Here is a 26598-nt window from a genome sequence, read left to right on the forward strand (position 1 = left end):
AAATCACAATAATATCAGTAAGACTGTATCCAAATAAACCTGTAAAGATTCTAATTTAAAACTCATGACTCTTGAAAAAACTGGACGGGCAGTGAAAAATATTCTGGGAAAAATATTGACTCATATGACCTAGGGAATCTAGGAAAGGATGAAGGTAGTTAAAATAAATTAAGGATAAAAACCGCTAATGGTGCACATAATGTGTAGCAAAGCAATTAGTGATGCAATGAGAGACAAAAGAAAACCCCTACAAAGCTGACAGATTAAAACAACATGGAACACGAGAAAATCAAGAGGCATGATTTTTCTGAATGCAAGATTTAACCAGCACCTCATGCTGAATATTCTAGGGTAAGCTTTGAAAAGAAGCTTACAACTTATTAACTTATTTATATATAAAACTTATTAACTATCTCTTGGATAATTTAACAGATCCAGAGAAAATGATGAGTTGAAAGAAGCAATGGCAAATAGCAGATAGAGGACAAAAGAGTGTTCTGAAGTTAGGAAGCAACATCTTGGCAAAAGGGAAGACAAGGCAATGCCAAGATTCAGAAAAATATCCAAGGAGAAATACAGTGAGAAGAGCAAAAAGTAAAAATGAGAGACAAAAAGATGATGAAGACAAGCAAACCAAAATCCTCAAAGACAAAACCAGGACAGAGAAGTAAAAATAAATTTACAATAAAAATAGGGGGTATAATAGGGAACACAATTCTTCCTTCCTTCCTGAATTTCCTCTCAGTAATTAATTATGAGGAACTAAGGTGATTATATACTTGTTGACATGACACGAGCGCTCAATTTTAGATAACACATAGAATGGCTAAACACAGAAGAAAATTACACTTTCATCAAGTCACATCTCTCTTTTTGTTCCATTGTAAGATGTTTTCCGTTCTTTTTGTGTCCCCAGACAGCTCAGGCAGATGCTGCTTCTAAAAGTCTGACATGTCTGCATGCTGGCAACAGATCATGGACCATCAACTTGCCCAACAAGTTTGCCTTACTGTAATTCCAAACACCTTTACCCAGCACTTGTACTAATATGTGAGCAGTCTGATAAGACGGAATCTGATATAACTATACTGTGAAAGAAGAAACCTAGAAGTTACATTTTGGCTAATTTAACCAAATTAAACTACAGAAAGTCAAATCACTTTAGTCAGTCAGGTAGAAAGATGAAAGCTGTAACTACTATTTTTTTTTCTCATGCTCTCAGAGACTGTGGTGCTGAATGCCAAAGCACAGATACCAACTCTCTCAAAAGGAGAAATGGCAGGTTCTTTCCCCTGCCATTCCCCAAGCTACTGAAGAAAGGTTTGCACAGAAAAAAAAGCGAGTGCTCCCTTTCCAAGAGTACGAGAGTTGCTTCGCCTGTTCTCACAGATGTATCTTTTAAATTTAGTTTTGTAAATACAGCTTTCGTTCATTGGATCTCAACCTTCATTTGCCAAGCAGATTAAAATGCCAGTCTTAAATATCTTATACTCTTAGAGATAACCAGAGCTATGCTCAAGTTGCCTCTAACTTTCTTTTGGGTATACTATAAAAATATTAACACTTTTTTCAATAAAACAAATAATAGTCCTCTGTAAAAATAATTACATTTGTCCTAGAAAATTCACTTAGTTTTGATCAGTTTTACCAGTTTCTTTTTCAGTTTCCAAATCTAGTTTTATATCTTTTGTAGGCTTTCAATGCAAGTTTTCAAGGGTTACTAACAACAGTGGAGAAATTAGTCCAGCGATTGTTTATTCAGACTGGCAAAGTAAGTAAGTTACCCTGTTTAACTATTTGAATTCCTCCTTAAACACCTGCCTGGATGAAGTGAACCTTTTTTTCCATAGCACAGACTAATACAGGCTGCAAAGGACCTCAGAAGGTCTCTATTCCAACCTTCTGCTCTAAGCCAGGTCAGCTATGAGTTTAGCTCAGGTTTCTCAAGGCTTTATTTACTCAGGTCTTCACACTTCAAATTCATTTGCAGTGAATTTTCAATAACGACTCTTAAGTCATCATGATAGTCAGCACTTTGAAATGAACATGGCCTTTGCTTTGTATCCCTATGTGTCCAAGACCACATTCAGCCCCATATAAATACTGAACCTTATCACAGAACCAACCTACAGACGATTTCACCATGTCTTCATCCTTATTTACCACTGTCCTCCTTCATTTTTACCTTCTTCTCCCCGCATGCTATTTCTGCAAACAACACTACTGTAACCTCTGGGAACCTAGTATGGCACAGTCATTTAATGTGACTACATTTCAGTTTGTTCATATGTTGATCTGCACAGAACACACTACCTGGTGTCTTGCCTGGGAGTTTTTCTTGGCCTCACGGCAGTCATGAAAACTTGCACCTCCTGAAGGAACTCCTGAGAGAAGTGGTGATACAAGAGAAATCTAAATGGCCCTTCATTATCGTAAAATAAACCCACTGAAATATCAACTCCCTGACTATTGCAGTTATAAAGATTTATAACCAACGTCTACTCCAATAAATATTTCTTCAAAAATTTTATGAGTTCTAACTTATGACTACATCTGTGATAGGAAAGAAATATAAGACAGTAATTGTTAATAGCAAATGTGCAGATATGTGTAATGCATTATTACTGCACCAATCAGGAGTAATGATTAAATATATTGCATAAAATTTTAACATTAATCAAACTGATAACTGCAACAAGCAAATCAATACCTTTCAAAGCAAAGCTCCTTTTCACCAAATATGTTTGCAAATAGTGTGATTACTTGTTATTGCATATTTCTGGAAATTACTTCAGACAGCAAAGCCCACAGGTATATGGTGACTTTTTATTAACAAAATAAAATAAACAACATGCATCCATTATGATGCTAAGGATAATTACAATCTTGCTAAAATGTGGGTAGTATCTAAAAAGTTCACTTTCTTTTTCTTCTGCTTCTATCAGTCAGTGAATTAATTCCTTTACAAATATGAACATCAATATCTTATTTCTCAGAAAGGCATCTATTTCTCAATAACATCCCAGGATAGTCTCTGGTACCATGAAATGTACTAAGTGCCGTATTCATTCTACAGTACCAAACTATGTGAAGGGATTATCTTTTTTTCATGCAGAAATCTAACGTAATTTACTTGGCTCAATTCATTATAAGTGATATGGGCTACTGAACTCCAACATAAACCATAGCCTATAAAGTTTGTTTTGGAACCCCACAAGGCTAATGGCTTGAAATGCAGTTTCACTTCTTCAGGACTGCACTCCAAACAAGAACAGAATTTTATTACTTTCCTTCAAACACCAAGTTCTAACTTGTATCTCTAAGGTAGAAGCATGGCAAGTTGCCTGCATACCAACTGCCCTGCAATATCGTAAGCTGAATGCACAGTAACTCAACAGAACTCAAGTGTGTATTTTGCATGTGCAGCAATCTAGGATAAAGACATATGCAAAAAGGGAAATGTTTGACAAAGTAAGACATCACAGGTAAAATATGAAAGTTTTATGAACACAGAATCAGAGCACTGATATGCTTTCACCTGAGAGTGTTTCAGACTTCAAAAAAAAGCAACTTTTTTGCAGTCTCCTCTTTTTCCTCCATGATAGATGGATAAGCTTTATCCCTATTTCATACAAAATACCTCTTTCTAAAATTTAGTCACACACAGATGAGAGACTGTATGGTCTGAGTATTCCGCCTGTCAGCATTATGGCTCTAACTCCACATAACTTTCCGATCACAAAGCAATTATAAAGGCTACTACAGGTTTTTCTACTATGCAACAAAGTTTTAATTGAAACATCGCCTTTTCCAGAAGGGGGGGAAATTTTTCCTTCAAAAAAACCCCACCCCTCTGGATTAAGTATGAAGATGAATATCATCCTAGGCCATTCCCAACTGGCACAACCACAGCGTGAGGTAGGCTGATTAAGGATGTCTCACAGCCAGGAAGTCCAGTGGAATCACTCACCCAGTATAGTCCTCAGGCAGCACTGAATGCAAGTCTCTTGCGAACCTAGGCTTTAATTCAGAGCTTCCCTCAAGGAAGTTAGATGTGGGAACAACGTGTCCTCAACTGTGGGTGAGTTCCACCCTCTAAAATAACGTAGTGAAATTTGCAGCTTCTGTATGCAGCTGTAATACTTGGTATTCAAGGCTAGCAAAAGGAAGTCAACAAGGAAATAGATTTTTCCTTCTTTCTAGTATTTAGAGAATTTAGCACAGTAACTAAGGCTTTATTTGTCTGCAGATGTTTCAGAGAGAAAAAGGGGGAAAAAAGGAAAAAAAAACCCCAAACAAACCCATGAGTTTACACAATTTAAATCCTGAAGGATCATTTTAAAAGGGAAGCAGAATGCAATTTTAACAGACCCTAAAGAATCTGCTTCATGCATGCTCACTTGAAACCAAACCAAGACATTCTTAAAATTTCAAGCAGGGAAACCTGCTCTGGTTACCTTGGTGATAAACTAAAGACAAAATTGCACATAATTGTTGCTGATGTCACTGCTCCCAATTGTTTCCAAGGTTACAGAGTATCTCAAATAATTGTGATGTTTCATCTAGGCTGTATTGGAAGCCCATTTTCTGTTCTCAGTAAATTGTTTAGTGCTGCAGGTAATCTATCTAAACCTTATCTATTAAGGCATCAGCAGCCTCTGAGCAACCTCTGGTAATGATGTAGATTTATATGTTGAAAATGTAGCTACCTAGTTCTTTACTGAGCAATTTGACTCCAAGATTATCTCAATTATTTTTGTCCTAAGAATCTATCTCCATAACAAAGTATATTAATAAATCATAGAAAAATATCTGAACACTAAATGTCTTACTGCAAAGTAATATTACATGTGAGCTATCTACCTGGAAGGAAGCTATTTCCTGGGCTGAATGGTGGAAAATTGGCTGTTAACTATTTATAACTGACTGATTTTCTCACCATCTTCAAACTCATTGTAAATGCAGAGCACAAGTATTTTGCTGCACTAAAAGAAAAATCAGCCATACTACATCTTCTCCATTGCAACCTCCAGTTTACTATGCACCATAGCATGAATCTTCTTAAAAATCAGTACGTACTATATGTAAGGATTACAGTGTTACCCTGACAGTATTACTGCCTAAGGACAACTACAGACAATGCTAGTAACTACTGCAGTTCGTTCAAGAAACAGGGAGCAGTTTTGAAAACACAACAAAACCAATGTATTTTTAGTCTACAGTAATAAAAGCCAGACTTTGTAGGTCAGCTCTAACCCCTAAATCTAACTAAGCCACATTTCAAATCCTCACTTCTGAAGGAGACGACAGTAGGTGTCCATCTACCAACTCTCCTCCTGCTGGATGTGCCTTTCATCACATGACTGCTCTCAGACTGCAGGGCTTGACCTTGTCAGCATGAAATTTTCCACTAGAGCAAAACAAAATGGCACTCACAGTATCTTAGCAGTCTGCTATTACTTATGCAATGGATTTTGAAAAGTAATGATTTACTTTAGAAACGGGATGACTAAAACCGTTTATGTGCATTTAATGCATGAAATGAACTGCATATGCAGTCACTAAAAACATCTGTCAGGTATCTCAGCTTCTACCTAGGGTTCAGAGGCAGTTAGAGTGCAGCATGGAGAATAACACAGAGTATCAGAAGTGATTCTTTTTTATTTGCTCAGAAAATGGTTGAGACCTGAGCATGTTTGTTTCCATGATTATTCATTGGAGTTTCCTGATGAATTCTGTTCAGCTGCATACATTTTAGGTCTTTTGTGTGTAATTTCCACAAACGTTCTAGCAACAACTATACTGGCAGGAATGTTTGCTGAAACAGTCTGTTGTAAATAAGCACCAAAGAATACCCTTCTATTCATGAGAAAGCCAGTTGGAGGAGAGACTCAGTGAATCAAAACCCAGAAATATACTGTGCAGGCAAAGTCCTCCCTAACAGCTGAAACAGTAAATGCTTACCACAGACTATTCAACAGCAAGTCACGGAGCACAAATTACAATTACTTGCTGAAATTAGGCTATGAATACATATGAACAAGGAATGCACCTGCAAAATCAAATTCTATCTGTACAGAGCTTATAAAAAAGAATAGAAAGAAAAAATCAATGAGAAACAGTTATGTAGTTGTAGATAAGTTATGTGACAACTGAATAGTTAAGGAAAGGGAGGAGGGAAATTGCACAAAGATGATTTAATTTTAGGGCTGATTTCCTATTGTCCCTATTGTAGCATATAAAAATATGATAGTAGTATATTGTAGTATATAAAATATTATTAATATTTTATATATTAGATATTAAATAAATTATATATATTAATATTTTACCCTTTCTCAAATATATTAAAATGTCATAAGGTAAATGGAGAACAGACCCCATTTTGCTACGATATGGCTGCTAACTGAATACACTTCAATTTTCAGATCTGTTGCCAGACTTAAAAGACTAGTTATACATGCATACTTGGTATAGTCTTAGACACAAATAGCTGCTTTTTAAACACAGATAATATAATGAAGGTAACAGTACTACAAGTTACTCATTACTCATTCAACCCTGGCACAAATCTATTTAAGTCTGATATTCAAACCTTAGGATGCTTTTGACTTCTATCAATTCACAAACCTGTTAGGAATTAATTAGTAATGAATAAGTCCTATACATCCTTATTAGGGCAGAGCCCCTGCTCTGGCATCTTTTGGGACTGCTGTAAATTGTGAGATAACGTGATAGTAAGAATATTAAAATATCTTGTCCTCATAGCACAAAACTGTTTCCCTGTGGACTTAACACATGCTTTGCCAGATCATTCAAGCAAAATACCAGGACATTCATCCATCACAGGGACCAAAATGGCCCAACCCCATTCAACATCTTCAGTAATGACCTGGATGATGGGGCAGAGTGCACTCTCAGCAAATTTGCTCATATTGCAACCTGTGAGGAGCAGCTGATGCACCAGAGGGTTGTGCTGTCATCCAGAGAGAAGGAACCTCAACAAGCTGGAGAAATAGTCAACAGGAACTTCAGAAGTTCAGCAATGAAAAGTTCAAAGTCCTGCACCAGTATTTTCTGCAGGCTGACCAGCAGCAAAGTAGCCTTGCACCAAATGAACTGGGGGTTCCAGTGGACACCAAGTTGAACAGGAGCCAGCCACGTGCCCTTGTGGTAATAAGGGCTGTTGGTATCCTGGGCTGCATTAGGAGGGGTGTTCCCAGCAGGTTGAGGAAGGTGATCCTTCTCCTCTACTCAGCCCTGGTGAGACCACAGTTCTGGGCTCCCCAGAACCAGAGAGATATAAAGCCACAGGAGACAGTCCAGCAAATGGTCACCAAGATTGACTAAGGGAGTGGAGCACCTCCCACATGAGGAAAGGCTGAGACAGGTGGGACTGTTTAGCATAGAGGAGAAAGTTCAGAAGGGATGTTATCAATACATAGAAATATATGAAGGGAGAGTGGAAAGAAGACTCTTTTCAGTGGTGCCCAGTGACAGGGAAAGAGTTGATGGACACACACTGAAACACGGAAGGTTCCACCTGAACATCAGGAAACACTTTTTCACTGCGAGAGTGACTGAGGACTGGCACAGATTGTCCAGACAGGTTGTGGAGTCTCCGTTCTTGGAGACTCTCAATTCTTGGAGATATTCAAAAGCTCTATGGACATGGTTCTGGGAAGTCTGCTACAGGTGACTCAGGTTGACCAGGATGGTTGGACAAAATGACCTCCCAAATGTCTCTTCCAACCTCAAACACAGAAGCATATTAACAGAAATGAAACACAGAAGTGCTTCTCAAAAATTCCACTAGCTGTCCAACATCCTATTTGGGGACGTAAATAATTTAAAAAATCTAGTCATATTTGACTTGTTCAAGATTGTATGACAAGTCTGTAACCTCCTGAAGAACTAGTAGTGGTCTTCCCAATCCTTAGTTACAGACCTTTTTTCACCTAGAGATAGACTCTATTCTTGAATAGAGTCTATCTCAATTCCTACCAATTAAGTAGGATCCCAAGGACCTTGTATTTCTGCTCACTAGATGTAACATGTCACATTACATTTTTAGTATTTGAAATTTTCTATAAAAATACAATCCCAAAGTAACGGAAGTCCAATATATCAGACAACAAAATTATGTGTAAAAGTCAAATTACTCCTCAGACAAATACACACAGCTGTTACGGATACCATGATGCTCTGCCTAAAACCATAGGCAGAATCTGGTCTTTGAAGTAGTTAGTCACAGTGCTGTAAAGGCACTTCACATTCCTATAAAGAAATAAACAACTTGTATTCTTGATGTCAAATAATTTACCATAAGATTATCTGAAACACATTCCTTTAATCACTTTAAACACTTCATTTTAAATAACTACAATTGTATTAATTCATTTCACAAAAGCAATAATCTCTAAGCTTTGCTGTCCTACAACATGTATTTGTGTTTCTTTACTGTTCCAAGCAACAGCAGTAAGAGTATGCTACATGATATATCAGAATCGTGTCAGTACCACTGCAAATGGTAAAATTACAAAAAAGTTGGTAAAGCCAGTTGCAATATGAAAGGCTGCATCAGAAAATGCAAAGTTACCTCCAAAAAATACTGTCCCACAATGGATCTTACCTGTTCAGATGGCTGAAACTACCTGTGCTACCAGGTGCTCCACATATATACAGCACGGCAAGGTGAAGATGCAATGTCTGGCCCAGTCACACTACCTGCTGAAACGATATTCTATTGTCTCTCTCTTGACAAAATCATACCTTAAAGATGACAATAACTTGAAGAACTCTTTAAGAACTTCTTTGGAGTTCATTTACCAACATTAAAGATGAGTGTATGGTGGCACAGAACATACAAAGATAATTATACTGCCTACATGCAAACTACTGTGATGCTGAAGTCGTGATGGGGTAGGAGGTGGTTTGGTCCTGCTAGATGCAGGTCAGCTCCTGAAGCAGTCAGGCATCACTAAATTCAAACTAATAAGGACTGCCAAGAGTTTTAAATCTCAACACAGTACAACACAGATGGAGAACTACACCATTCAATGAGTACTCAAAGCTCAATTCCATTTCATTCCTCGTTATTTAACATGAATTAATGAAGCATAATAATTTTAAATAAAATTTCATTTAATTCCCAGATTTTGTGAGTTAGAAAATTTAATAACCATTTCTTATCACCAATCAGTTTTAAAACAGATGCCTTGCACTGCTCTCAGAAGAGCAACTCTTGATCGATGCAGACATGAGAAGAGAATCTGGTTTAATTTCTGTTAGTGTCACCTGTCAGTGTAACCCAGAAAAATTGTTCTTTACCACCTCCCTGTAAAAGACTGTAAAGAGACAGATCCTGAAACATAGGATATTTGCAAGAGGATCTGAAATCCTGACTTTACACCGGTACGTACACCCCCATTCACCCTTTCCAAACTACAATGTACAATCTTTATCTCCTCTTTGCCACACTACTATTTATAGTCGTTACTTTTCAAAATTTTAAATCACTAGTGGTGATTTGTTGTGGTACCTTAAGAGATAGTACTGATATGATGTAACATTTCTGACAGGATAACATAGTTAGAAGAATTTATGGACCTATTTTACTTCAAAAAGCTTAGGTGTAATGGTATTTGAAAATCTTTCACTTTGTAATATTTTGCCAAAACAGACACACACCTAAGTAGTGGCAGCAGATGGAAGAGGTTAAAAGTATCAACTCCCCAATTACCAACTTTGCTAGGCCACCTTCCCTTCATAATTTAGACCCTTCTGTTGGAGATTTGAAAATATATTCCAGACAGATGACATGTTAACAGAATCATTTCATGGTTCAGCGTCTTCGCAGTATGATTTATTTCTTATCTCTAGGCACTGGAGGTCCCTTTTCAGGAGATTTATTGGTTAGATCCAAGAATTCATTCTGATGGGGGAAAACGTGTGCATCATCGCAAAACAGAATGTTAACATTTCCTCTAAGATAATGTTTCTTCCTCATAAGCAGTTTTAAGAAAAGTTTCATGTGGCATCACAACTGTTTCCAAGACGCTGCACCTTCATACAAGAAAATGTTCAGAAATGAAAGAAGTTTTTAAAATTTGCATTAGTCCATGAACTTATATCCTCTTCTCTTCTAAATCTACATATACAGAAATAAGGCCCAGAGTCTAATGAAGTATCTGACTTAAAAATTAACTGGCATTTGCTTTTTCACTCCACTTTTGCTATCAGATATTTGCTGCAGACAATACATTTTCCGTAGGACAAGAAAGGTGTTTAACCACTGAAAGATGCTTAAGCATCTGGCCCACAGCTAAGGCTGCATTATCGAAAGTATGAAGTTAATACTTACACACCTTAAAAAAAAAAATCATGTTTTCAAAAGCACTTAGCATCCAGCATCTCCTGTTTGGAAACCCTGGTCAGGTTTTGAGGGAAGTGCAGCACAGTGGGATCACCTATCTTTTCATGCCCAAGTTGAGACACTCAGTGATTTCCGAGGATTCCCCTATCCTCTGGAAATAAGCTATTTTGTTGAGATAAATTCAGTCTCTAATCCCGTTTTTCATTGCTCGACTCAATGAATGAAAATCTGAATTTAAATGGGCATAAGAAGTCTCCTCTTTCCACAACACCATATAATCCATCTTGGTATCCTACAGTGTATCCCCAGATGTGCTCCTTTGCAGACCTCTGAGATATTCAGTCTGGAGCTTAGTCCATCCCTGCTCCAAGTTACATAACGCAGACATGAATCTATGTTAGCTGGAGGCAGTAAGTTTAACAGAAGTCCTTGACTTGAGTTCTACACAAGAAGATATCTCCAAAGATCCTGGGGGTATATAACTGCTGTGCCTGCAAGTATAAAATCATCCATCTAATGGTTGATTCAAATCCTATAAAGTCAAAGTGAAGACTCATTGATTTAAATTATACTCTTTTAAAGATGAAGGCCCAGCTCACTATGTTGAAACTCAATGCCAAGGCTAACAGCACACTTACTGGCTGTGTCTAGAAAAAAAGCCAATGACTAAACTGATACAGAAACTTAACTACTTGAGAATGGAAGAAACCTAGAGAAACACAACATAGAGACTTCTGTAGCTAGTTTTGGCAATTTTACCATTACGTACACTTTTAAGTATTCATGAAAACAGATTATTAAACAAGTTTCAAGTGCTTGATAACAAAACTTGAAAACTATTGCAAAGTTTTCTGTTAATGTAAAAAAACCCAGTAGCACAGAAAACAGACTAGTCTAGTCCACAGAAGATAGTATAAATAGAAAGATATTGATCAAGTGGAGTCAAGAACATAAGGGAACAAGGAACTAATTCTTGATAACTCTCTGCCTGACTGATGTCCAAGTGTCATTTACTGTGAACAGCAATGTCACCTCTTCTCCAAAGTCTCATCAGACCCATCAATAAAAATTATCCTCGGAAAACATATACAGAAACCAGATACATAAACCAATGAATCAATATCCTTTTATTTTTATTGCTTGTTATTACCCATTACATTTATTGCTTGTTATTTGCAGAAGCTTTTTGCACTTCCAGATAAAATGGAGCTTGACTGTAGGGAACGAAAGTCACACCATAACTGTGCAAGGCGCATTGGTGTCACTTGGTATTTGTGCATTTAGTACATTTAACAATTGCTTGAAACTTAATTTGTCAGTTTTACATCAGACCATGTCAGAAACAGGAGCTATTATCAACAACCTAAATTCTATATGTCTTTGTCAGAAATTAAGAGTATGGGTACATACACAAGACTGGAATTATATAAGGTTATATTGCTTCCTGAGTCGGGTCTTACAATACCTCCGGAATCCTAGAATTAGCAGTGCATACATTAGTATTTGGCTCCATTGTATACTCCAGTGGTTTGAACAGCAAATTACAGTTGTGAGATCATTTTGGAAACTGGTAATCTTCTGCTAATGGCCATTTACCAGCTGAAATCAAAATCTAGCTGAAGAAGCTCTGTATCAGTATATACCTCAGGAGCTGTAAGCTCCAGACTTCACTCGAGACCAGAGATGCAATAATGAAAAAGAAAACTAAAAAGAAAAAAGAAACAGAAAGGTTTCTCTTCTTTTGATTGGATCCTACGACACTGCCATGTACAGAGGGGAAATAGGGATTGACTGTACTTTTCCTCTTCTCATAGGGCAGCTAAGGGTTACTAAATAAAGCTAGCGAGTGGTACACCAGAGTTCTTCCAATAAAATATAGCTACCCTGTAGGCTTCTTTGCTACTAGATATTACAGTGGATAGGAATTTGTATTGGATAAATTCAGAGATGACAGTCAAGGATACTAACTACCTAAAAATCATCAAATAGTTTAATATTTGCATTTATAACTTCAGACACAGATACTATCACAAAAGCAGAAACCGTAAAGATTCCAGATCCCTAGGCTTAGAGGATTTTGGACTGAACAGTCTCAGAAGGTGAGCTGCAATGCTTCTATATGCCACTGCTTGAGCGCCCAACAGCCAGTGCTTGGACGAACCTCTTTCAACCTGAGAAGAGCCTCAATGCTAATGTTAAAAATGCTGTTAAAAATGTGTGCATTTCAGCACAGAGATCAGGAACTGCACTGAGATTAATTCTAAACTGTCAAACTACTCTAAGAGGGGAATGCACCTTTTTGTTATATATTTGCTATCCCTCTGAATTGACTTCAAATAAGTACCAGGAAAGAAGCTGTATCTCCTACAGCCCAGGCCCTTATGCCATCCAGCACTCATCATAGTCCATTTAATATGCACACACAGCAGCAGCAGGGTTATAGCTCATATAATGCACAGCAGAGGAAAATATCTCTTTAAAATTGCTACCATTCTATTTGGTAAATATACCCATTGTTTGATTAATCAGATCGATAATTTCCCCTTGTTTTGCTAAGTCATACAGAGATGCAACAACAAATAGAGAAAGTGGTAAACTATAGACAGAAATCAAAGACTCTATATGCCCTATTCTATGTATCTTCCTATTGCTTGCTGTTACCTTTGGTATGACTTATGTATGACTGCTTTGAGCATTGATAAAATTTAGAGATATTGCTTTAGTAGTCTGAAGCCTCCCTTGCTGCCTTACCTGCCAGGACCTGTTTTATACTTGGGCAAGATGAACCATTGCTTCAGTATGAATAATTTTGGAAAGAGTGGTGGCAGTTCAGGTCTGAGCTGAGTAGAAGGAGATAACTATATGAGGCAGAACCCAGCACAACTGCATCTGCATATAAATAGACTTAATCAGAAATGCAAATTGCAATCAGAAGGAAATTTAAAAGTCTATGATAACCGTGCAGATAACAAAAGGTCAAAGACTTGTATTGCTGAAGGTTTTAAACTGTTATCAGTCAGTGGTGACTCTTTCTTCATGAACCAAAATGGGGAAAAGACAAGTATATGCCAGTCTAATCAATGATGGACAAATTCTATGTTTCTTCTATTATTACAGCTCTTCTGTTTCCAAACTCTATTTTACACTGTCCATCTGAACTCGTTCAGGAAGAGTCAATGAAATGAAAACAGATGAAACCAAAAGTAAACAGCATGAAATAATACAGCTAATTTACATGACTATATATAGAGGAAATTTCTATCACTTTTTCCTATCCAATACAGTATCATTCATACTGGATTGTCCATATATGACAATCCAAATCTTCATATTTTAACATCCTTGGGTATCTGAAAAAATAAATTATGACTACAGCTTGCTGAAACTGTCAGACTGTTTCACAGCATTGTCAAAATTGTGTGTTTTTCTTTCATAGGAAAACAAGCCCAAGACTCTAGGGGAATAACATTTTAAAATTCCCCTAGTTATATGTGTTGGCTTCTACTTTTGAAATAACTGTTTTTATCAATAGTATATAAGAAAAGAAAACTACTTTTTAAGGGAGGTACCTGGATAAAATATGATTTTATATTCTAAGATAAGAACAAAATAAATATATAAGTCTTTATCATTTCAAGGAATTTTAAATATGAATTATTGTAGAAATCAGGCTGAAAAAATAAAAATCTTTAACATTTAGATTTTTAACATCTTTTTGTAGGAGAGATTCTTGAGATTTGAAGCACATCTTTCAATATTTCTGCTTTCACTAGACTGCCTTTGAACAAACTAGTGAGTGAAGAGAGCCATCTAGTGCCATACCTTGGAATTTTAAAAAGGGTTTTCACCGGATGCATGTCAAATAAAGGAGGGTCTCCATCCCCCAGTTCAATAGCTGTTATTCCCAAGGACCATACATCACATCGAGCATCATATGAGTAGTCATACTGTTGTTCACAAGCAATGACCTATCAGAAAAGAAGCAGAGAAAACAATGTTTTAAGCTAATGTACAGTTCGTGCCTTCCTAGTGTGACATGAAAGTACTTTTTATGAGTCATGTCTAAAACGCTATGTAGCTTTCAAATCCATATCTTTGCCCATATATCCCAGCTAGAAGAAACACCACAAAAAGGTAACTGTAAATTAGAACAGGTTTGTTTTCTTTCAAACAATTTCCTTTTTTTTTAATACATTAAGCTCCACGGGATGCTTCAAATATCTATACAAAGAACATCGCTACTAAATTCTGGTTTTGAAAGCACTTCTTACAGAAACCTATTATAACAGCAGAGCACTCTATTGATGTTATTAACTTCTATGACTATTCATGAGGATAGACCAATTTCCACAGCTGTTTTTTAGATAAGAATGTTACATCAGTCATTTCTGCCTTTTTTTCTTTCTTAGTTTGTATTTACTAGATTTAAGTAGTTTACAAACATACCAAGTATCTTGTCTAAGAAAAACTGAAGTTAACAGGAATCTCTCCTTGGACATCAGAACTGTTTTATTTCACAAACTTGATGTACACTTCCAGTCAACCCACTTATCACATTCTAATAAGCTAACTATTCATATAATGTGAAAACAATTCCACATCTAAATGTGAGATTCAAACTAAAGTTTTAATTTAGCCCTTATCCTTGTAAAGGGAGCAGAAAAAAATTGCAGCTTCACTGCTTGTTATTCTATCATGATTTGGCATTCTGTCTCAAGTTTGTCTTCCCAAATCTAAACAATTAGACCACCTGCTTCGAAAATTTGTCAGATCCTTGCATATTACCATTATCAGCTTCCATGATTTTTCTCATAGTTTTTAAAGTACCTTTAGTAATTTGTACTTAAGATAAACAGAACATGTCCTAGGGTGACTGTACCTATGTTCTAGAAGAGATTTGATTTTATTTTTTTTATAAATTCCGTATTACTTCTGAGTTCTTGTGTAAGGGCTTCAATTTGGGACAATACTTTGCAGAGATGCAAACATGCAAGTCAGCACCCCAGGAAGCTGCTGGCAGAGAGCCACTCGCTGTAAAAAAACCTTTCCTGGAGAAGCTGCTGATTCCAGTTTAACCTCTTAGTTACTTTCTCCATAAACTGCACCTAACAGAGGCATTCCTCCCTCTGGTAGTGATTTTGTCCAACAGGCCCATAGGACTTGTCCATCTTTTACTTGGGACTCATGCACTGTGGTGCACTCATCATTTATTTTATCCGAAATCAGGGATGTTGAACACAGTTAAAATAATACTGAAATGTCTGGGGGGTTTTTTGCATTAAAGTTGCACATCAATTAATTCTTTTTCTTTTTTTTCCTAGAGCAAATCAGTCCAGAAAAATTAAGACCTTTCACGAACTTTCTAGTAATGTTTCGACAACTGTTGAGATCTCTCTTTCTCCTCAATTTTTCCAGTTAGTATGCCAAAAAATGAGGAAAAATTGAAGTAAGCACTGCAAAAGAGGATTCAGGGGATTTTTTTCTTCAACTTGAATAGACAGAGCTTTGTTAACTAATGCAGTGCTTTTCAAAATTGTCACACAAATATCATTTTCCCATCTCCCTTAACAGAATGTCTTAAGTGAAAGCTCTGGAATACTTTTTAGTTCTTCAAAATGTTCATTATAGCCTTGATCTCATCCCAGAGATCGCTCTAACTCTTGAAAAAGATGAGTTTTACTGTGCAGTAGACAGATTTTACACAACTCAAGCAGAGTGCTTTAAACCACCACCCCTGTTTCAGAGGCCTTTTTGATAATTTTATTTTCATGCCTGAGAGAGAAGAAATCAAATGAAAAAATTTGTAAAGAAAGTCAATGTGGAGATCCATCAGAGATACTTAAATAATATATTCTAAATGGGCCATCGTTGAAATTTTGCTCACAGATTGAAGAGGAAGCCTGTGTTTCTTGATTATTTTTGTTTCTTTATACAGTTCCAAAAATCATCTGTATATTCAATGACACTTCCTCAAAAAAACAAAAGAAAAGAAATCATCCAAGTCGCTTCCAAGGCCATAACTTGGAAGCTTATCCATATGTGGCTAATTAAATGCACTGTTATCCCCCCTTTCTTAACACATGAAAAATATTTATCTGCTTACGTAAAAAGCTGTGAGAGCCCATCTCCTGGAAGTAAATACCTCAGAAGTTGCCTGGTTGTCATCAGTGTGCTGAGTCCTTTGCAAATACTTGTCTGTTTGTCCTCAGACTTTATGATGCAGAGGAATATATTTTCAAGAGAAGGAGAAGAAGGACCTGCTCAAGGTCACACTGGACTTTGTCAGCAGTGTCACACACATAGCTGGTCTCCCACATTCAAAGACACCATGATTTTTTCCCTATAAGCACATCACAATTGCTTCTAACTACAGGATAACAAAATTTGTTGTGTATCTCAATCTCTGAAGGATTAACAAGGTACGCTAAAATAATGAAAGTCAGAATGTTCGTAATGTTCTGACATTCACTGCATTCATAATGGATGGGGAAAAGAAAGTATGCTGCAACTGTTGTTTTAAAAAAGAGAAAAAATTCTTAAATCTTTTCTCAGCTTCACAGTATATTACCTACCAAACAAAGAGAAAGGAACGTATAAAGCATCTTTGTGCTACACTTCCAGGAAACATGGTACAAGGCAGTAAAATGACACTATGGCAAAACACTGGCATTCTAACCAAGGGGAATTAAACACTATCACATTCTCCCCCATTCTATTACCAGAAGCTACAGTCACTATTTCAGAAAAATATTTCCTTTAATACGCATTCTTTTGTTTAAAAAATTCAGCCTGTGGACCATGTAAACCACTATGTTTTAGACCATTAGCTTGACTATAGTGAGATCAGCCTCACAGTAAAGATACAAAATGAACTGCTCTTCACCAAGTAGGCAGGGTGTACATGAAGTTAACAATCACTCTGGTTTGAAACAAGCTTTCCATTTCTGTTAAATTGATTACTAGAATCTTACAAACTTATGCATCCCTTAGAGAAACACAGATGCCATTAATTTTTAAAGTAAGAATCAAATTTTACAGCTTTTTCCTTTATGAAAGGTGCACACCAGCAGTTTGCTTTCTATGTTGGCTAGCAGAGAACATTCTACTTTGCAATGTGAAGAAGAAAGTGTTTTCTAAGTCATAGTTTACCAGCCAGCCAACTCCTTGGGAATGCTTCAGTTCTGGTTTTCATTGAAAACTATTGTTACTCCCTGCAGAGCAAAAAAATTTCAAAAAGCAAAATATAAAAAGTGAATATACTATTGACTTATCTTTTATTATGTTCCTGTGTCTATCAGGAAGTCAGAGATACTTTTTTTTTTTGAAACATCTCTTCTTTTTGTTGGAGGTCTGGAGCTGAGAGCACCACTCAGCACTGCTGACGCCTGCTCTGGCCAGTGGGGCATGAAGACAGAGAGCCCAAAAGAAATGATCTGAAACTGAAGAACATGCTACTCCCCTTCTCTTCCTTGTGCAAAAACATCACCTTTGTACCAATTTTGTATCCAGCAAAATCCTCCCCTGCTTGCACAAATAAAACAGAAGAGGTAGTTTGGTTTGCTGCAAACATTATGTTCATGCCAAAGCTTCAGGGAGTGATGTAGTTTATCTTGAGATTTGCTAGTAAACACCATTGTAATAAGCACCAAGTCTTTCACTTCAGCATGGGTTGCTTACATGCACACAGTGGCTTGGCTTGCTAAGGAGACAGGCTGTCACCTTTTGTTTTAGTTGTAATTTCATCATGGTTTCATACCCAGCTACACTGCTGTTAGGTTGAAAAGCACCTAAACACCACACAGAGAAACAGTGTTATGATAGTTGTCAACACTAATTGTGCTGAGGGTCACACTGGTACAGAATGAAGTGAAAGGGAATTCACAGGTCTGTAAAAAACAATACATAAACAAATTGGTCACAGGAACTCAGGGAGATTAAGAGGAATCAGTGCCTAGGCATTCTGTGTGATTTATAATTTGTTCAGAAACAAAAAATTCACAGAGATACAGAAGATGATTCACACCCTGACAAGAAAACTTTATATTTGAGGATATAATTCTGCCTGTTCCGAAATCAATACAAATATTTCTTTGAACTTCATCAAGCACATAAGTAGATCAAAGGTGGATTTAAAAGAAGGCAAACAAATAATATGGAGAACTACCTGTTATTCGTGTAGTAGTCATACTGACTCATGCAGAGGGAGGAAGCTATAGGTATGTTTAGCTGAAGCAAAATACATCAAACCCTTTCAAGTTTACCCATAATTATTAGAAGTGAACTTACTTTCACTTTGCCTCAGTATATACAGTGCACGCACAAAAGCAGAGCTGCCAGCATACACAATACTAACAACAGCAGTACAGATGTGCTCCCTGGAGACAACTGCTACACACTGAGTGCTAGGGACCCACCCAGAGAAGGAGTCAGAAAGGCTGACGCTCCTGAAGTGAGGCGGTGTGTGCTCCGCTGACGTAGCCAACTAAGCAGCTTATGTGGTGCGTGAGCACAGTGCTGAACAGCACTGCGTATGGAAAACGAACGTGGCACAAAAACGCTACCCTCGCTGCAAGGAGAACAAAAGCGCTAGCTGTGCCAGTCAGTGAAAAAAACAACTCAGTTTCTGTGCTCCACCTGACACTATGCAACCCAACTTCATTTATTCACATTGGAAATATAATATTAAATATTCTTCCAATTCCTACACACCGAAACCAAAAATGTCTTTCATGACAGCATTTAGCAGCACTGAGGATATTGAATTAGCCAGAACAAAGTGATATCTATCTACCTCTACCTCTCCCTCACTTCCTCTTTCCCTCCCTCCCTCCCCTCAAGCACATTCATGTAATTAAGAAAAGGTAAATTTGTGATTCAAATTTGTTTCATATTCTTGCATTTTCTTCTCTGGATTTCAGTTCTTTATTTAGTATCATCATAGAAATTTTTCCATGGTGTTTCAGAAAATGGTTACATTGTTAGAAATGTTACCAAAATAAGTAGTACTTATTTTACTACCAAAGTAGTAGTTAATATTTTAAATAAGTCTTATAAGTAATTATCACAATTAACGTTGACTCATTGTAAATTAATAACACGTCAAGTAGTCAAATTTTAACAACTGTGAGTAATCAATTTTTATTTTTAACTCACCAAAGTGAACTATTCCTGAGACCACGAGACTGCTCTAGCAGCAGGTTAGATTTGTAGGGAAGTGTAATACCTTTTATTAGACCAAATGATACAGTGAGGAAAAACACATAAGCTTTCAAGCACACAAATCTTGTTTTTATACCACAAGACCATCACAGACTTAACACTACTCATATTAATAGACACATTTTGCTTCTGATCCACAGATTTACTTCTGAGATGTCAGTGTATACACTGTACACCTCATACAGATTTGTAAATGGTCTTTCACAAAGACCGCAAAAACTAAGAGGCAACTCCAGCCTCACAAGTAAACATATTTCATGTAGGGATCTCAGTGCAGAGCAGTGTGGTATTGAAATGTTTTTCTCTGCTGTTTTGCGCTTTTTGTTTTGATTTGTCTTTTAAATCTTTAAACACTCAACATGAAAGCTTTACAATCCCTCCATAGCTGTTAGAACAAAACAGAAGCATCTGCAACTCCTCCACATCCCTTCACGAGACTATGGATATGTTATCAAGGTTACTGGCAACATTCCCTGAGGTTCCCTCCATCAGCCATGTACTTTTCAACCCCATCCTGCCATGCTAGCCCATGTGCAGCTCTCCTGGAGGCAAAGGAGGAGGTGACGCATTCGGCCAGACCTAGCTCTTCAGGGGGAGCTCGCTGGCACTGTCCTGCTGCTCAGGGATGACCTCATCACTCTCTACAACTGCCTGAAAGGAGGTTGTAGCCAGGTGGATGTTGGCCTCTTCTCTCAGGCAACTAGTGACAGGATGAGAGGAGGTTTAGGTTGGACATTAGGAAGAATTTCAGAAAATATGATTAGACATTGGAATGGGCTGCCAGGAAGGTGGTGGAGTCACCGTCCCTGAAAATGTTTAAGGAAAGACTGGAAGTGGCACTTAGTGCCATGGTCTGGTTGACGTGGTGGTGTTCAGTCATAGGTTGGACTTGATCTCGAGGTCTTTTCCAGTCTAATTGATCCTGTGATTCTGTTATTCTGTGATATCCTAACTGCTTGTTTCAAGAGTTAAGTTTCCAGCTAGATAACGAAAACCTAATTGTATTTGTGGAAAAAGAAAACTGCAATTCTATTCAAACTAGATTTTCTTCAAACGTTAGTTATGCTCTGGAGGTAGAAAACAAGACATGTTAATGTTTAGGACTAGAGATGTAAAGTAGTTCAAAATGTATAGATGTAATGAAGTTCAAAAGCTCCAAATCTGATTCAACCTGCTAGCATACAACACAATTTATTTCTGCATATTAGAAGAATATTTTAGGTAACTTCAGTGTTTGGCAATAGGCAGCTTTAAACATATTAACACTATCCTGATCTATTTATCTTTTCTTAGCATACCGGTATCCAGTGTTTCAGTTTCTGCAAGTCTCTGTTTGTAAGTGTGAGACAACAGTAATTAGGTTAAGCAGCAGTTATTGATTTTCACTGAGTCTACTTTAAAGCTGCTCTCAAACTGACTTATCCTTGTCAGGTTCCTGTTGCTTCCTCAAAGTCCAGTTTTTACCTGTATTTTCATTTTTCAGAAAAATTTTTGTTAATTACAAGCTCTGCTCAAAACAAATGCTGAAGGACAGATCTTTTGTATTTGTCCTGATACTGTTAAACAAGCCTCACAGTCATGAGGAAAAAGGAGCCAAGATGTTTGAGTCACTCAAAAATGTTAAGCTGCTTTGAGTGCTGCCAGGAAGAACAGTGAGCTGAACACATTCCTTATGCCACCCTCAGTCACTGCTATTTTCCTATGAGCTTCTGGTATTGCAACTACCATGCCATACAATCCCTTTGATATGTTATGCAAACTTAATCTTAAAATATGATGGTTTTCTTGATTTTACAGACTATTCCTAACCCAGGTTGATCTAGTGATTCCAGTTTCCAGCATATTTGTCTCCTGATTACATCCAATTATTCCTGTCAGATCGAATAATTATGCATCATTCTTCTTCAGGTTTTATTTTCCTGGGGTTTACATTTGAAAATATGCCCTGTCAGGTTCATTTCACTCTGAAACACTCCTGCAGTCTCTTCCTCCAAAGCAAGCTTTCTCATCTCCCCTCTTCTCTCACCCTGAGATACCATAATTATCTTACACATTGACTGAGGTCCCTATGTTTCACACATAGATAGTAAAAGTCTAATTAAAAAAAAAAAAAGTCTTCATGCCTTCTATTTCCCTGATTAGTAACATTTCAGTCCTGTCCAGTTATTTTATGGTATTTTGGGGTTTGACATAAATTCTACCCTGTGTCAAAAACCTTTAGGCAGCAAGTTTTTTGCAACTGAGTGCAAAACACTGAGTTAAGTGCCTTTCTAGTGTTTACTGACCTCAGCACAGTCTAATCTAGAAAACACTGTTCCTAATAAGCTGTTACCCAAGCAGAGCTTTTCAGCTTATTGCAGTCCTAATCTTTCACATAAAAATCAGGCTGCATATTTTAAAAATACCAGAGAGATCTCCCCAGAAATAAATTGCACTTCACACCTCACTTGAAATCTGTCATTTATATGAACACAAAGAGAGCAACCGTAGTGACTTGAGCACATGTGTTATGCAACATTTAAAAGCCATTTCAACCACAGTATAATGGATATCTGAGTACCTTACAGCTGTTTTGTTACATATCTATGGAGCCTGATCTGCAGGTCAGACACGGGCCTGCAAATGTGATATGGGTTACTATGTTTATGGTACTGGATTGGTTGTTTCAACAAATCTTTTCAAAACGGGAAGCATTCAGAGCTACTCCTGTTCCTGTTTGATGTGCTGTGCATACAACACACCTTGGTTACATGTGTGTTGTATTTTCAGGTCAAAATTTTTCAGCTCAAAATAGCTTCTTATCTCTTTGGCTTTTTAACACAAGAATTAATATTTTCAAGAGAGAAGGGAAAATAAGTTTGATATGATTACTACCTTTGATGGCCATTATTCAAGCAAAACAATACTATAAAAATAACCTATATTAATCCGAGTTCCATAAAATATTTCATAATATGTCCATTATTATCTAGAGAAGTATTTTATAAAGGTCTCATTTTAGAAATGTGATTTCTAAACTGAGGTGATTCCATAAATAATGCTTGCACAGTGGTTTCTAAGGTATCTTGTGTCTCCTTTGTGACGTAAACTGGTTGTTATGGAGATGGTAAAATATCAACTATTCTTTGTGAGACTGTGTGAGATCAATTTTGGACCCGCTGCAGCATCTTTTCTCTGCTCAGCTATAATCAGGCTTCCTTAGCAACAAAAATAAATGTATAAAAAGTATAAAATGTTTTAAAAACAAATGTTTGCAAGAATACTTTTAACCCTTTGACATACAGAAATAGACCTGTGTGTATTTGTAACACATGCAAATTCCATCCCAATTGCCCCCAAATTTGTATGGCTTTAACAGAAAAGACTTTTACTGTTACAAAGGTTGAACAACTCAAAAATAAAAAGACTACTCTTTTTTCAATCTTTGTTTTTAAATTTTATAATCTATAAATTTCATAAGTACTTTTTGTTCCTTAATGCAGGGAGGGCAAAGATTGGCGTCTTTCACCCCAAAGTCTGGAGTTTGGGAAAGTATGCACAGGACTTTTGTTCAACAGTGCATTAATGAAATAGAAGGAAAAGGGTTATGTCTGGGAAGTAATAGGTAAAAATATGGTCTAAGATACTTGGCTAAGCCACCTGTATATATTTTTCTCCATTTTTAACCTATGCTAGTCCACGTGTTTAAGTGTGTAGGTCCCCAGTCAATGACTAAAGAATACATAGCTGAGTCAGGGTTTTGCAGAGTCCTATCGCAAGACTGGAAAAAAGGAATTCCTCCTTCTCCTCCCAGTCTGTATTTTCAGTACATACAATATTTGTCTGGAAAGTTGTAACATTTTCAAGGACCCTCAGTTATTTGTAGATTGCTGTACTTTTACAGAAACACTAAACAGAATAAAATAATGAAGCTTATTAGAAATCCATTTTGTATCCAATAGTATATTATTTTTTCTGAACAGAGGCCTAGATGTAAGGCAGAAACAAAGCCTTAGGAAGAAAAGATACTCTTTTTTCCTACTATGTGAAAGTGGCAACAAAGTGTGCATTGCAAAGAATGGAGACAACTCAGACAGGCACGTTTGCCTACCTCAGGTGCCATCCAAAAGGGTGTCCCCACTGAGGTGTTTCTGCGTAGCCGTGTGCTGGTGAGCTGGGCTGAAACACCTGCAGTAAAACAGATCAAAGAAACTTGGCATTAAATTCATTGTCATTTCAGCCAGTTTATTTCAAGTATATGGAAAACAAACCCCAAGCCTGGGAGCACAGCTGCAGAATGCCTGGCCAAAGGACGTGCAGCATTTGCACTGAATTATTTGTTTAATATCAGATTGCTGTTTTCATTCAGAATTGCTGAGAGATTTTTGGTGAATGGCTCACAGTTTGAAGCACTTTCATTCAAACTAAAAAATTCAATTGGCACCCAAATATCACAACTCGACTTTAAAACTTCCTTTTCAGAAATTGACTCCCTGATCATCATTGGCAGGAAACTGGCTCACCAGCGTATTTGCAGAAGCTCCTGTTCAACAAAACACTTATGCACTTGCTTAAATCTTTCCCTACTGAGAAAAGCTCAGAAGCCCAAGCTTACACTGCAGCTTGTACTTAAGGAACTAAGCCCATACTTAAAACAAAACTTCTGGATCAGAGCTTTGCTGACTGGAGCTGGACTACTGAAGCACAACTGAAAAAAACGCGAAAGAATGAATTAGAGTGCAATCAAACAATGTTAACAAATCAGAATGAACTTTCACAGCAAATCTTCTGTGCTTTAGTTAACATATAATTATGGAGTTCAGTTCAGCAGCATTCCAATGAGTTGACACAAACCCAACATTGACTTAAAAATATATTTTTGATTTAACATTTTTTAAAAACAAAAACCACAGTGGTTTGCCTCTATGGCATTACCCAGAGACAAAAAAGGGCAGAAACACATATATACACACTGACTGATGCCAATAAATAAAAAATTGGGATTCATAAGTTAAATTATTTGATTGCTGGCTTCAACATTCAATTCTGTGTTAGTTTTTCCATTTTGTGCAATTGCAAGTCTTCAGTGACTTTCTGAGTACTGCTGTGAAAGAGTTAATGGCTGGGACATAAAACAAGCCTCTGTGCATTTCACTGTGATCTCTCTTCAGCTAGCTTAATTCCTAGCTGCTATCTAGGGATATTCCAAAACAGTGCAAAATACCAAAGAGCTGAGAGAGAGAGAGCATGAGAATAAATGAATGATAGTTGCAGACATTTTAGGTCGACTTATATTGTGACCATCATATTTTCAAATATATTAGGCTGTTGAGAGCAAACGAGGGAAGAAATGTGTGTTACATTGAAAAAACAAGCTGTAAAGTCACCAATAAAGGAAAGTCTCAATTAAAGATATCTGTGTAACCCTCTCTGTGACCTAATATCCATACGTACAGACTTGAATATGAAGGAACTTTTTAAATCAAGATTGTGTCTCTTTCTGTGGACAGAATGGATAGAATTCACTGAATAGGTCATAATTTAATTTTTTAAACCCCACTGATTTGAATTCTCATTACTTATTTAATATATTCAATCCTATACTAAATTTAAAATTATTATTTTATTTTATTTTGACATGTTTCCTTCCCCACTCACCAAACAATAAATCTGCTTAACATTCCCACAAACTGGCAGAGGATTATTAGTTCCAGGGATTAACCTAAAAATATCCAGAGCATCCACTGTGTTTGGGTACTTAATCTGAGATCTTTCAGTTTTCAGGCACTCCACATGCCTCAAGTAGAGCTGCAACAGATCTCAGCTGCAGTTCAAGAACACATAGTTCTTCTGCAAAGGGGGACAAGATGTTTCAAACTGGCTATTGGGAAACGAGGAACAGAGTTTGATGTGACCCTCCAACATCACAGAGAAACACTGGCAGAAGCAAGAATAGTCTCCAATTTGATGCCATTTAACTTTCTGAATTGCAAGTCCCTTCTCTTCCTGAACACCTTGCAATTGTGCTACGTATCTTTCACTTTCTGCAACGAATGAGACAAAGCAGTTCTACAAACAATATCACCTGTGACTCAGTCCTAAATCATTTCCAGAATCTCTTCTCTGTGACTACAGCTGTGGACTAGACGGGGAAAAATAGCAACTTAATAAAAGCTTGGCACATGATGCTTCTTTAGTCAGAAAGCCCATAGTTATGTGGGCATTTCTTGGCATTTCCTAAACCATAAAGCATTAGGGAACACTTGAGATTTAATTCACATTTTTTTCTGATCCTGTAATGTTTGTTTTAATGTTCTAGTACTACTGTTGTAATTTAAAAAGCAGGAAAAAAACCCTGAAACATAAATGTGGAATCAAAGAGACCCATGGGACACAAGATTGGGATTCTCAGTTTCCTTGAATGTGCCACTTGGAGTTGTGTCTTTGGAAGCTTAGCTTCTGCTGCAGCTAAGGCATTTAATACATCTGATAAAAACATTTTGCTTTGGGGAGAAAAGCCAACTTTTCCCATAATGGAATACAAACAAAGATTACTCTGCCAAAATTACCCCAAATGAGAAGGGATCTTCCTCCCTTGTAGTCAGTCAGAGACTCACTCCAAGTGTTGCTTTAGGCCATATGTTTCTTCCTACACTATTTTAATTGCTGCCTTTACCATTCAAAATAATGACTTTCTGTCCCTAAAAGACACTAAGGAGTCTCTTATTTCCCAACTTACTTTAGCATCTTCAATAGATTTTTATATTAAATTTATAATACCATGACATCATTGACATTAAATTTTCTTTCCACTACATAAATATTTTAGGATTTAAAAAATAAAAAGTATATGCAGATTTTTTTTGGCACACCATTTAACCCCCACTCTTTTGTGAACATTTTTCTTTACCTTCATGCACTGCTAAACAAACATCTGTTATTCACACACTACTATTCTCAATGACAATTACTTTATGTATTATAGGGTTTCATTAATAAATCATATTACAAATAATCTGCATCTG

At 36.9% G+C, this 26598-nt stretch overlaps 1 protein-coding gene across 15 annotated transcripts in view; it reads right to left on the reverse strand.

Annotated features, from left to right (window-relative positions):
* The window catches only part of MYO3B (myosin IIIB), a 201276-nt gene that overhangs the window by 141045 nt on the left and 33633 nt on the right, over positions 1–26598 (reverse strand). For all 15 annotated transcript variants that reach the window (XR_001878597.1, XR_001878602.1, XM_017838595.1 and 12 more), the window contains 2 exons: positions 23685–23761; positions 14198–14343 (listed from right to left, as the gene is read on the reverse strand). Coding sequence is in view for 13 of the 15 variants with exons in the window: in XM_017838595.1 (XP_017694084.1) it covers positions 14198–14343; positions 23685–23761 (223 nt within the window). In the remaining 2 variants the exon portion in view is untranslated. The remainder of the gene's footprint in view (positions 1–14197; positions 14344–23684; positions 23762–26598) is intronic.

Source organism: Lepidothrix coronata, unplaced genomic scaffold, assembly GCF_001604755.1.
Source record: "Lepidothrix coronata isolate B3197 unplaced genomic scaffold, Lepidothrix_coronata-1.0 Scaffold7, whole genome shotgun sequence".
In the NCBI taxonomy this organism is placed as follows: domain Eukaryota; kingdom Metazoa; phylum Chordata; class Aves; order Passeriformes; family Pipridae; genus Lepidothrix; species Lepidothrix coronata.